At 36.7% G+C, this 14634-nt stretch overlaps 1 protein-coding gene across 5 annotated transcripts in view; it reads right to left on the bottom strand.

Annotated features, from left to right (window-relative positions):
- The window catches only part of ntm (neurotrimin), a 552734-nt gene that overhangs the window by 79384 nt on the left and 458716 nt on the right, over positions 1-14634 (bottom strand). For all 5 annotated transcript variants that reach the window (XM_061898038.1, XM_061898036.1, XM_061898037.1 and 2 more), the window contains 2 exons: positions 7241-7473; positions 2385-2510 (listed from right to left, as the gene is read on the bottom strand). In XM_061898038.1, coding sequence (XP_061754022.1) covers positions 2385-2510; positions 7241-7473 — 359 coding nt within the window. The remainder of the gene's footprint in view (positions 1-2384; positions 2511-7240; positions 7474-14634) is intronic.

The following is a 14634-nucleotide window of genomic DNA, read 5'->3' as shown; positions in this document are numbered from 1 at the left end:
GTCGCCATCTCATCACAGGGCCAACACAGATAGACAGACAACATTCACACTCACATTCACACACTAGGGCCAATTTTAGTGTTGCCAATCAACCTATCCCCAGGTGCATGTCTTTGGAAGTGGGAGGAAGCCGGAGGGAACCCACCTATTCACGGGGAGGACATGCAAACTCCACACAGAAAGATCCCGAGCCGGGGATTGGACCCAGGACAACTCAGGATTTATTTTTGTCACAAACATTGATCCGAGCATTAACTACTGGTGTTGATTCAACATATGGTTGCTAGTTGTTCCTACTTCGTTTGAGCGCCGTTTAGATATATGTCCTTCCCTCCAAACACCAGAACTGAGAATGATAGTGTGAAAGAGAGGAAGTTGATGACCAAATCAGAGAAACAAACTATTGCTTAGCTTCCGCAGCAAGTGGGTCCATTATGATGACTTTTGTTTTTTTTGACCAACCGTTTTACTGCCATGTTGACACCATTTGGAAATAATCAAGATATGTAAATAAAAATTTACAATAAAATTATATGTGATTGGGCAGTATAGCTCGGTTGGTAGAGTTGCCATGCCAACAACTTGAGGGTTCCAAGTTCGATCCCACCTTCTGGCCAAGACACTTTATCCACCTGCTCCCAGTGCCACTCACATTGGTTTAAATATAACTTGGGTTTCACTATGTAAATGCGCTTTGAGTCACTAGAGAAAAAGTGTTATATAAATATAATTCACTTCACTTCACTATATATATATGTGCCTCACCTGCCACCAGGTGGCTTAACCATGAGATGCTCCATAACAATGTAATAAAATAAAATAAGTTTTAATATTTCTCTTTCGGTTTATGCTTTATATGTGATTTTGGTGTAGTTCCTGTATATTTTGATAATTTTCATGGTCAAAATCGCAGATATTCCATGTTTCCTGATCAAAACAAAGCAGCATACGAGAAGTGAGGCAGACACAGGCGGTGCCTCCACGGCTACACACAGTGTGTATTGGCCGTGTGCGTGCGAGGGGGCGCATGCTTGTTGCCACAGGGAAAAGGCAGGCCATGAGGCAGCATGTACCTCTGTCTCAAGGTAGGGGGCGGTATATTGTCAACTTGCAGTTTAATGCCTCAGCAGTACTCTGACTCGCCACACTGGGAGAAGTGGGGGCGCTCAAGCTAGCAGACACAGGATTCTTCAGAAGAAGCCAGCCTTTTTTCCTTTTCTTTTTTTTTTAACTGTATGTATAACAAACATGGCCTTTTTATTAGAGTAAGCCAGCGTTTGTGGGTGTTTTTTGTCGGATGCAAAAATATTGTTTAATTTTTTGGACTGAAATTAAATTAAATGAATGTTTCTGTCAATATGGAGGATTATATACTGTATCCAAGATGAAATACTTTTCTAAACTGGACTTTAAGACAAAATGAATGTGGTCATACAAAGTATGTTTTCATGGAGGATAACTATTGCTGCTTCAGATACAAATACAGAGAGGTAATATACACTCACAATACTTGATTTATTTTTTTAAAAGCGAATGGGACCAAAAAGTATTTATTAACAACTGTATTAAATACTTTTTGGAACCATTTATCATATCACAATATCATTATGACAACGTTTTTATAAAAGCGAATAACTCACTTTTTTTTCCTGTTACTCTAATGTGCAACCTAAATCAACAATGACTAGAGCTGCACATATGAATTTAAGTTAAAAAAAAGAAGAAAAAAAAGTATGTATGCCTCACCTGGTGTTTAGTTCACCTCACGTCACTAATTGAAATATATTTTTTCTTCAAAAATGTAGTTTGTTTACCAATGTACTCTAGTCCGAAAAAATACAATAGGTGGATTATGCAGGATAATGTTCTCTTTTTAAAGGGGACTCCCATGAGATAACAATGTGTTCCTCAGTACTACTGGCATTTAGTGGTTAGACTTACAGTAAAGGAAAGGTGAAAGTAGTTTGTGTATGGAAAAACAGCAACATTCCTGTTAATAATGGTGGACTACAACCAACACATACAAAGCATTCATCTTTTGGAAGCATCTGCTACAAAAACATGACGTGGTAAAAAAAACAATTAGGCAAATTAATTACATTACATTACATTACACCAGTTAAATGTTTTCAACCCACTCTTAAGTCTTAATATCCCTGGTGGTGTAATGGGTTTGATTACTCGCCAGGATTGCCTCAGGTAGGGCTGCTAAGTCTTAGTAAATAAAATAAAAAACGTAAATGACTACATGTGGCAACCTCTGACATAGAAAAGGTGAAAATGAAGAACATTACATTGTTATGATGAATGGTAAATAAAGGCAAAACAATCAGGAAACATACAAATAATAACCTAAAGACGGTTAAATTTATGCAGTCTTTTACCTGAAGATGAGATGAGTTTCCAGCTGATTAAAGGCTCTGGTTTTCCATCGGCTTGGCACATCAGGGTGACATTAGAGCCTTCATTTACCACAATGTCCCTTGGCAGATTGATGATTTTTGGAGGTACTGTGAGAGAAAATTACAAAATGTAATCAAGCATGATGCAGGTTGAAATCGTTTCAATACAATTTTAAACTCCAAAAATGAATGTTATTGTTTTACTCATTTGTTTATGTACACATTTACAAGATGCATACATCATGCTGATGTTCATCCATCCATCACTTCACCAATCAATCCATCCATTTTGTATACATCTTGCCACACTCCCAAAAAGTATTAATACTGTACAGAAAAATATCGAGGACATTTGTTTTATAGTATGTGTGTGGCAGATTACAGGTCACTTTTGTTCTTTTTAACTAACTTTTAACTTAAACCTCCAGTATGTCCCCCAAGCTTGAGGCAGATACTTCTGGGTTAGTGTGTAGGAAAAACAAAAAAGTAAAGTAAAATGAATCATCATAAAATGCTAAGCAAAGTATTATTGGCTAAATGCTTATTCCTAGCGGCTCTTCATCCCCTCCATCAAGAGACTAGATTTAACATGGTTCCTCCTCCCAATAGGCCTCTCCTTGCCTCCTTTGCAATTGTGCCTTCCAGTGTGCAAGACAGTGAGAAATAGGGAACTGTTCTCTTTTTATTGCTGCTTTTATTTAGTTATTCTTTTTAGTGTTTTATTTATCTGTTTTAAATGTCAGTCATGTGTCTGTTCTGTGTACGGTATGAGTAGGGATGGGTATCTTTCACATTTGAACTGGTACAATACCAATACCCTGTACTTGGAATTGATATTATTACTAAACGGGACAAATTGTCAGTACTTTTGTGTGTTCATGTGTTGATACATGTTAAAACTAACGTATTTTTTCGAGTTTTTTTCATAGTTTGTAAATACATAAGTCCGGAGTTACTTATGTGTGAAATTATTAACACATTACCGTAATATATCAAATAATATTATTTATCTCATTCACGGAACAGACGTAGAAAATGTCCACAATCGTCACACACACACATCAACCAATAAGAATTTGGCAGGGGAGGGTCATGGCAGAAGTGCATTGTGGGTCATGGAATGCTAACTGCTATATGCTATATGCTACGTAGTTATTAAAATGGATTGTTTCATCGTTGACGGTAACTTATAAAAACTGAGAAGGGCTGAACAAAAATTGGACCAAAAAAATAATAATCATGTATTGCAGATTACAAGCTGGGCGTAGCAGCAGAAAACGACAAGAGGAAGCTGCGCATACCTTTGGAGTTGGCAGAGTTGTTTAGAAGCGACATCGAGGAAGAAGATTTCATCGGATTTATCGTTTAGGAGTGACAGGTTGTTTGGTAAACGTATAGCATGTTCTATATGTTATAGTCATTTGAATGACTCTTACCATAATATGTTACGTTAACATACCAGGCACCTTCTCAGTTGGTTATTTATGCTTCATATAACGTACACTTATTCAGCCTGTTGTTCAATATTCTTTATTTATTTTAAATTGCCTTTCAAATATCTATTCTTGGTGTTGGATTTAATCAAATATATTTCCCCCCAAAATGCGACTTATACTCCAGTGTGACGTATATATGTTTTTTTCCTTCTTTATTATGCATTTTCGGCCGGTGCGACGTAGACTCCAGAGCGACTTGTAATCCAAAAAATATGGTCAATAGTTTTTTTATCTAACATTCTACACTCAGCTGTTAATACCTGTGCTGTCTAGTTTTTACGTATTGTTTTCTTACACTTCTGAGTCTCATTTGCAAGTATTATTTAGTAGACTTTGCACGCAGTTTCAATTCTAAGACATTATATGGCAGTAGTGTATAGGCCAGGGAGCAGTTTTACGCAATATTAAACGTGAGAATGTTGCCACACTGTATTTTAATATAGCCAATAAAAAAACAGTTACGCTTCTCTTTTTTGTCTGGATATAAGATTGATATCAGAGCAAGTATGCATTCAATCAGTTTGTCCTATGTTGCTGTGGTCATTAATATTTGCCATTAAGCTGAAAGTGTCATTCTTTCATTTGTTGAACCATAGAAAGTGCTAAAACTGTAAGTATTATACTTATTACTAGAGCTGGGTATCGGTACTCTATGCCTTTCAGGTATCGACCAAAACAACCCGATACCAAGTACTATCGAAACTGCGTCAGTCAAACAATAACTGTAATCGGTTCTTTTTATACCAATATCAAGAAAAAAAATTACTCTTTCTATGGTTTTGCTCGCAGCCAACAACAATAGTTTGTATGGCAGTAAAGCGGGTTGAAGCAGCGCAGAATTGGCTGGTCATCATTCCGAGATGCCGGCAGCAAAACAGTCGAAGGTATGGTTGTTCTACACGCCTTTGGCGCCGGGTACAAATAAATGCATACAGTGCGGCAAGATTATTTCGGGGAAAACGGGGAATACTAGCAATATGATTAAACACCTCATCAAGCACGGAGCAAACTTAAGGGTGGAGAACTGTACTGTGTTTAAAAAGCCGGCTTCTACAACACCTGCATTTTTGTCATCATCTCAACAGGACACAGCTCAATCGTCGGTAACTTCAAGTAATATATAAATGGTTACTATGTTAACAGTACCCATCCTTTGTGTGTTAAAACTTGTATTGTCAAGTACCGTATTTTTCGGACTATAAGTGGCAGTTTTTTCATAGTTTGGCCGGGGGTCCGACTTTTACTCAGGAGCGACGTGTGTGTGAAATTATTAACACATTATCGTAAAGTATCAAATAATATTATTTGGCTCATTCACGTAAGAGACTAGACGTATAAAATTTCATGGGATTCAGCAATTAGGAGTGACAGATTGTTTGGTAAACGTATAGCATGTTCTATATGTTATAGTTATTTGAATGACTCTTACCATAATATGTTACGTTAACATACCAGGCACCTTCTCAGTTGGTTATTTATGCGTCATATAACGTACACTTATCCAGCCTGTTGTTCACTATTCTTTTTTTATTTTAAATTGCATTTCAAAGGTCTATTCTTAGTGTTGGGTTTTATGAAAAAAATTTCCCCAAAAAATGCGACTTATACTCCAGTGCGACTTATACATATGTTTTTTTTCTTCTTTTTTATACATTTTCGGCAGGTCCGACTTATACTCCGAAAAATACGGTAAAACGTTTTGGGCATGTCGCAGGCATGTGAGCTAACGCTGGCTTTGCTTGCTCGCTAATTAAACAGCCGAAATAACACTTAGTTGTGCATGTTTGCATAGTTATTTAATAAATATTTGAGCACTTTCAAAATGTTTTAGTGTAAAAATCTTGAATGGGGAGGAATGGTGACAATTACGCAACCCATTGCATTCTTTTCACATGATTAATATATAAAGAAGTGCTCAATTGGTATCGGTATCGTTTTAAGGGTACTGGTATTGGTACTGGTATCGAACATTTTTAAACAATACCAAGCCCTACTCATTACACATGATTGCAAAGTGCATCCTAGTTTTAGTTTTGAATACCAAATTTGAAGGTGTTGAAATCGCCATGTATAATGGTTAATTGTATGGTATTACACGCTCATGATCCGGATGCACTGGCTCAAATTGTAAAAGTATTGTGTAAGTAGACAGCCTATCGAAGGGTTCTTTCTGATTAGGGACAGACAAACAACTTTAAACACACATACGCAGATCTGAATACACACATTAAGATGGATATACAGACACACATATTAGTACACACACATGCAAATTGGATTACACGCACACAGGTTAAGATACACGTTTGCAAATAATTTTGCTACAATAATACTTCCATAGTATTCCTTTACATTATCATATTTATTAACTTTAAGGAATTCATTGTGTATGAGAGGTGCTAGAGCATATTCCTGACACCTAGTGACCAGTAGGAATACACACAATACTGTTTATACATATTATCATCTATTTTGTTTTTTAAAAAATGCAATAGATTTGACTGATAGATTATGGGAAACATTTACTTAATAAAATTCAACAATAAAAATCCTTAGTCTAGACAGCCCTCATATTCTGTTAAACCACTAATGGTTACATAAGCTTACCAGAGGAGTTCTTATTATTGTTGTGTTTTAGTTTTATCCTGCCTTCTCCTTTTCTGCACCTGTGTTATCAGTGTTTCATCCTCAGCAAGGGGCGGACCTTGTGGCACACCTGCTGTCAATTAACCCGCAGTATTAAGACGCGTCACTGACAGCTTGGTCTCGCCGGTTATTGAATCCCGAACTCATCTCGTGCATGCACCTGCTTCACCAGTCCCAGTACTTTTCCCCTACTTTGTTCTGAATTCCCTAACCTCTTGTTTGTTTATTTCCTAGTCCCTCTGGAGTAAAAGGATTTATTGTATTGGACTCTTGCCTTGCTCAGTGTGTCCTGGCCCTTTCACCTGCTGACCTCTGAGGAACCTACAGTATTTTGTCCTGATTACATGGTGTCCGTTTCTGCCCTATTGCCCTCAGTTATCCCTTCTTAAATGTTTTCATTTTTTTGTAATCCCACCTCGTCTCCCATCTCTGCATCCTGAGGTCCCCCCCACTTGACCAAGACCTTAACAGTTACATGTTAGGGTTTGAAAAATATAACAAAACCCATTGCAAATAGCCCCTTTAAGAAATGTATACACAAATGATGTCTTTTAGACCATTGTTGGTGGAAAAATTATAATAAAGATATCTCTGTTCATGCAAATGACCTCATCACATTTAAGCAAGAATGCTGCAATTATTTTTTTATATTATTGAGATAAAAAAAAACAAGTTTAATATCTGAAGCTCCTTTACCTTGGACGAGGACATGTATTATGGTGGTTGTTGGTCGGCTGCTGGTTTGGACCGCACAAACATACTGCCCCTCATCCGTCATGTCCACGTTTTCAATCTTGATGGTAAACTCTTCTTGATTAAGTGTCACCAAACTCACCCTTGGATCCACGGACCATTTTTCATCTCCGGCATATAGTATACTTGACCGATTTAGCCATGCTGTATGTGTGACAATGTCCCCCTGTGCACACCTATGGAGGAAGAACAAATATAATTCAAGTCAGAGCTTTAAAAAGCAATTTTGATAGAGCATAATAGAAAGTAGTAGTGTCTTTAGTATTGCCTAAGGACATTTTTATTAATTAGGAGTTTTTAACTGTTTGGGCAAGAAATGAACCAAGGATAGCAGATTAATCAGTGGGGTCAGTTGCTGTGGCTTTTTGTCGAAATTGACTTATTGTCCCTGCAAGTCTATTTTAAAAGCACAGCACAAATGTTCAGGGACTGAAACTGCAGACTGTTTCACACTGCAAATCCAAAGCCTAATATATTGCACCTTATTTCTGCTTTGCTGGTCAGTGTGAAAACACAGACTGAGAGGCCCAAAGACAATCCCTACATTTGCTGGCTTTGGCGCTAGTATCAGTGATGTAGTCAAGAAACTTTCCCGCCTTGCAGTGAAGACAAGTTGAACCCCAAGAATTACCTCTCCCTTTTGTAGCAAGTATTGTACTGAATACGTCACACCAGGGGCCTATACTACAGATCAGGATTGATGCTTATCCAGGATATGTTTGAGGATTTAGTCGCGATACTCCTACGACGTTGCCTAACATTTCAGCAGGGTAAGCGGTAGGAAATGGATGGATGGATGTTACCATGGTAACTGGAACACCAGAGGGCATGCTACATTTAAGAAAATAAGATGAGAGTTCATAACAGTCCCGCCACCGTGAGCAATATGAGATCAGACCCTATTATACCCCCGCCCACAGCCAATTTGTAGACAAGACATATAGTCACTAGTTTACTGTGGAGAGGCGGAGCCGGCAGTCCGACAGCGAGGCAGGGCACACTGTAGCCCACTGCAAAATGGCGGCGAGGAGGCGTGGCCGGCAGTCCGACAGCGAGGCAGGGCACACCGGAGCCCGTTCCAAGATGGCGGCAAGGAGGTACGGATGGAGAGCAAGCGGCGAAGCGGTGCGCACCGGAATCGACCCCGCAAATATTACCAGGTGCGTGGATCGCCCAGCTGGGAACAATTAAATAATCCTCTCACATTGTGTGAGACGCTCCAGTGTGCCCGGCCTCGCTGTCAAACTGCCTCTCCACATTTACGTTGTAAGTATTTTTGTTATTTAGCATAACCATTAACAAATCAATTTGTTCCTATAAAGAAAAGTGAAATCAGTCTCCCATTTGTCGTCAAATCCTCACACTTAGTTCAATGTTGACGTCATTTAAGCATGTTTTAAAGAAATAACAACCAGTCTTGTCAAACAATTACATTTTTATTTAAATCATCATTTTAATTCATATGAATAATCACAATAAATTAAGTGCATTTATTAAATTAACTTTAAAAAAGACCCAGATGTTTTGACACAAATGCAACTATACTGAGCGTGATACAGAGAAATATTTTAAACGTTTTACTTAAATGCACAGCATTCATTTTTTCAAAACTTGGTAACAGTTTTATCTAAAGTACCATCAGTATGTAGATATTACATATAATATGTAAATATTACATATATGTTATATTTTATATTGCTACTATGGTACGTTTTTAGTCTACTTTTGTAACGTCTATGGGATCATGTTTTGTTTTGGTCATGTTCGGTTTTGTTTTTTGGACACTCAGTTCCTGTTCCTACACCTCCTTGTTTTCTTTGTTACCAGGCCAACTCATTAATTTTCACCTTGACCTTATGTCACGCCCCTGTCCGCATGTCTCACACTTGTTTGCAATTATCATGTCTATTATTTAAACCGGAAATTGCCAGGAAGTCAGCCTGGCGACTTTCCCCCTACTCTCTTCATGTCATGCCATGCCTGCTAATCACTCTGCCCATAGTTTCCCTCCTGCTCATGCCTCGTAAGTTTTTTGTTTTATTTATGTCACAGTTGTTGAGTTTTGTTTTTTTGTCTATAGTCATGCCATAGTGCTAGTTTTGTTTTCTAGTCAAGTTTGCTCTCCGCCATTGTCCGTGCCTTTTGTTTGTCTTTTTTTTTGTTATAGTATTTCAAATAAATTTATACTTTCACTCACGTCTTGCTCGTGCCAACTTTCCTTTGCCCCGGGAAAACAATCCAAACCCCAAAGTCCACGGTCTGACAAATTTTATACCTGTATTATCCTTTCCATCCTTTCCCTTTCCATCCTTTTTAACTGAGCTATTGTGTGGCACAATTTCCCTTGTGGATCAAGTTTGTCTAAGTTTAATCAGGATGTATTGTGAAATAAAATCATCCAGTGAGCCCCACAGTCAGTCTCCTCACTCATCATTGATTTATGCATTGACCTGATCACTGATTGTTAAACAACCTGCTCAGCCTCTCAGGTAACGAGCCGCTGTAAAGATAAAGGAGCAAGTACAGTCAAAAGAAATTGCAGGATAAATCTGTGTTTTTACAGGATTAATGCGATAATGTGTTATTTTACTTTTATGACAACCACGCACACGTACACACTTAAAACATCATACTCATAGTATACCACATAGTGATTTTAATATTATTTTAGAATTTTATTGTTACAGTATTTACTAGTATTTACTTTCAGCGGACAAAATCCAGCTTGGAAAAGAAAGAATGAAACAAAACACCATTAAAATATATAGTCTGTAGTGAATTTTCAACATTAAGAATCTGTGAATACTGTACATTACAGTTTGGAATAGCCTTTACTAAAAGTGATATTGCTTTTGGATGCACTTTTGGTGCAGGGTGAAAGGATGGATCCACATGCAAACCAAAAGTAAATGCAAGGAATGAAAGATGATATCAACCAATAGCAGCATTACCAGCCATATGGTTGATGAGGATAGGAGGAGGGTTTAATAAACACTGCCCTCATGTGAAGAAGCAAATCATGTCCTTGAAAAGGCCCCAGGCCTGTATCTTACACTTGGCTGCTCTTGGATCCTATAACCATCTACATTGACAAATTTTTTTTTTTTGCAATGGGACACATTATTTGTTGTGCACACCACTTGTATTTCATTTTATTGAACGTTGTTTGCTACATTTGTACAGTATTTATTGGATTATGCATTTAATATTTGCATTTCCAGTTCTAAGAGTTCAACACATATGTAAGAAATTGTCATAGTAAATATTGGTCCCTACTCAGATTTTAGGTTTTTTGGGCTAATTTTAGGCTCTATGTTTTAATACATAGTCACAATTAAAAATATACTGTACATATATATAGATTGTATAATTTAACAGTCACGCGTGCGGTTGCGTGGCATTGCAAAGCAAATTACCGTATTTTCAGGACCATAAGGCACACTGAGGTCTTTTTTCACACAAAAGGCGCACCGAATTATAAGGCGCATTAAAGGGGTCATAATATGATTTTTTTTTCTAAATGTAAAACACTTCCTTGTGGTCTACATAACATGTAATGGTGGTTCTTTGGTCAAGACGTTGCATAGATTATGTTTTACAGATCATCTTCAAGCTGCATTTTGACTGTCGCTTCAGGATGCCGTTTTGTGGGTGGTCTAATTTACATGGCTCACCTTTAAATAAATAAATAAATAAATAAATGGGTTGTACTTGTATAGCGCTTTTCTACCTTCAAGGTACTCAAAGCGCTTTGACACTACTTCCACATTTACCCATTCACACACAAATTCACACACTGATGGAGGGAGCTGCCATGCAAGGCGCCAACCAGCACCCATCAGGAGCAAGGGTGAAATGTCTTGCTCAGGACACAACGGACGTGACGAGGTTGGTTCTAGGTGGGATTTGAACCAGTGACCCTCGGGTTGCGCACGGCCACTCTCCCACTGCGCCACGCCGTCCCTTTGACAGCGTCTTCACCGCGTCACCTTTGTTGTAGCTGTGTAGCGTGCAAGGACGGGAGTGGAAGAAGTGTCAAAAGATGGAGCTAACTGTTTTAATGACATTCACACTGTACTTCAATCGATAATGGAGCAGCATCTTCTCATCCGTTGCTCACTAGTGCAACAACGCTGGAAATGTGTCCCGTGAAAAACCGTCCGACCGGAACTCTCTAATAATTAAAGTTCCGTGGGTGAATTGTGTCAACCCACTGCACTGGCAGTTTTTAGCACTTCCATACCGACATATAAGTTAGAACTTTATTCTATTTTACAGTGGTGATCAAACGTTTACATACACTTGTAAAGGACATAATGTCATAGTTGTCTTGAGTTTCCAATAATTTCTCCAAATCTTATTTCTTTGTGATAGAGTGATTGGAACACATAGTTGTTGGTTACAAAAAACATTCATGAAGTTTGGTTCTCGTTTGTTTGTGGTCATTGTCTTGTTGGAACACCCAACTGCGCCCAAGACCCAAACTCTGGGCTGATGATTTTAGGTTGTCCTGAAGAATTTAGAGGTAATCCTCCATTTTCATTGTCTCATTTACTATCTGTAAAGCACCAGTTCCATTGGCAGCAAAAAAGGCCCACAGCATAATACTACCACCACCATGCTTGACGGTAGGTGTGGTGTTCCTGGGTTTAAAAGCCTCACCTTTTCTCCTCCTAACATATTCCTGGGTATTATGGACAAACAGCTCAATTTTTGTTTCATCTTATACCACATTGACAAAGATAAGACCTTCTGGAGGAAAGTTCTGTGGTCAGATACAACAAAAAATGAGCTGTTTGGCCACAATACCCACCAATATTTAACCCTAAGGGTCTTTCTGATATTCCTGCTCAAAAATAAATTGCCCTAAATGAATAAAGTATTTTTTTTTCAGTGAGAAATGCTGCTATTTTTTGTTTGTGAGTGTAATGTGTTAAATAGCTGACTATATATAACTTAATTTCCATGCTTAGAAATGTTTTTTAAAATAAATTAAAAAAAATATGGCTGTGGCGGGAGGAGATGAGCTCTCTACCACCTGAGTCATACCACCCAGTATGTTACAATGTAAAACACAATGAAAATGTGTAAGGCATATCTGGAACAAAAAAAAAATCATACGACAGTGGCTGTCTGCCAAACATGGGACGACAAAAACGTACATCGTTTTCAACGCCATTTTGTTGGTGGGTAGTGATTTGTGAGTAAACAAAATCATGCACATATTTTAGACACTGTACTGTATAGGTGACATGTGCACAGTGTAGCAATAACTAATTACCCTGTGTATTATTGTCTTAGTTTAAATACAAATGTGGATAGGGAAATGTGTTTTTTAATCATGACATCATGACTGCATATACTGTCAAACACTCTCCCCACACTTTTTTTATTTATCCTTAATTTAATTCCACATACTGATATACTGATCGGTTTTAAGTGTTGTACGTGCATACAAATGTTTTACATTACATTTTTCTCTAAGATTATATTTCTCTTCTTTTGTTGAGAAGAATTGTTGTATATTCTTGGGAAGCAGGTTATAGTTTGCTTTGTGTATAATCTTAGCTGTTTGCAATTCCACTATGTCGTGGAATTTCAGTATCTTTGATTCAATAAATAAAGGGTTTTATGTTCTCTATATCCAACATTATGTATTATTCTAACTGATCTTTTTTGTAATACTGTTAGTGAATGAAGTGTACTTTTGTAATTATTTCCCCATATTTCTACACAGTAACTCAGATATGTAACACTAGTGAGCAGTAGAGAATATAAAGTGATTTTTGGTCTAGAACATATTTGGCTTTATTCATTATTGATGTATTTCTTGCAACTTTATGTTGTATATTTTTTACATGAGATTTCCAGTTCAATTTATCATCAATCATTATACCTAGAAATTTGGTTTCATTTACTCTTTCAATTTCTATTCCGTCTATTTGTATTTGTGTTTGACTTTCTTTTCTACTGTTACCAAATAGCATTATTTTAGTTTTACTGAGATTCAATGATAGTCTGTTTTTGTCAAACCATTTTTTTAATTTGTTCATTTCTTCTGTTATTATTTGTGTTATCTTCTGTGTGTTCTCTCCTGAACAAAAGGCTGTTGTATCATCCGCAAATGATACTAACTTTAAATCTCTTGTAACTTTACAAATGTCATTTATATAGAGATTGAATAATTTAGGTCCTAGTATTGATCCCTGAGGTACACCACAGGAAATATTTAGCATTGTAGAAGTATGTTCGCCTAGCTTCACGTATTGTTTCCTGTTCGTTAGATAACTTCTTATCCAATTTAAGACTAACCCTCTGATGCCATATCGTTCCAGTTTTTTTATTAAAATATTGTGATTAATTGTGTCAAATGCTTTAGTTAGATCCATAAACACTGCTGCCGCACATTTTTTACTATCTATTGCATTGGTAATTTCTTCTGTGATTTCAATTAAAGCCATTGAAGTTGAAACATTAGCTCTGTATCCATATTGGTTGTCTTCAAGTATTCTATATTTATTTATGAAACTCTCTAATCTGTTATTGAACAGTTTTTCAATGATTTTAGAAAATTGTGGAAGTAAAGAAACAGGTCTATAATTTGTAAATAGATGTTTATCACCAGTCTTATAAATTGGTGATAGTGTAGGAATAGAAATGTTATACAGACATTATTTTATCTGTTTACTGACCATTACTATTCCAGCAAGTTTAGAGACCGGTTTATAAATACCGTGAAACCTCAATTTATGAACATTTCTTTTAGCCAAATTTTAGATTTGCAGACTTTAAGATCTAAAATGTGAGAAACATGTCTCGGTGTACGAGCGCTTCATTCATTAGTTAATTGTGTGTGCCGCTGGAAGCCTTAGGAACCTTTCTATTTTGCTGTTTTATTTTAAAGAGATTGTCCCCTTATTATATATATATATATATATATATATATATATATATATATATATATATATATATATATATATATATATATATATATACATATAGAAATATATACATATATATATATATATATATATATATAGATATATATATATATATATATATATATATATATATATATATATATATATATATATATATACATATATATATACAGTGGGGCAAAAAAGTATTTAGTCAGATACCGATTGTGCAAGTTCTCCCACTTAAAATGATGACAGAGGTCTGTAATTTTCATCACAGGTACACTTCAACTGTGAGAGACAGAATGTGGGAAAAAAATCCAGGAATTCACATGTTAGGAATTTTAAGGAATTTATTTGTAGATTATGGTGGAAAATATGGTTTTGGTCAACCATTCAAAGCTCTCACTGATGGAT

This window comes from Nerophis ophidion, linkage group LG04 (genome assembly GCF_033978795.1).
Source record: "Nerophis ophidion isolate RoL-2023_Sa linkage group LG04, RoL_Noph_v1.0, whole genome shotgun sequence".
NCBI classification, from domain to species: Eukaryota; Metazoa; Chordata; class Actinopteri; order Syngnathiformes; family Syngnathidae; genus Nerophis; species Nerophis ophidion.
Note: the sequence above shows the minus strand (reverse complement) of the source record. Positions and strands in the feature narration are given on the sequence as shown.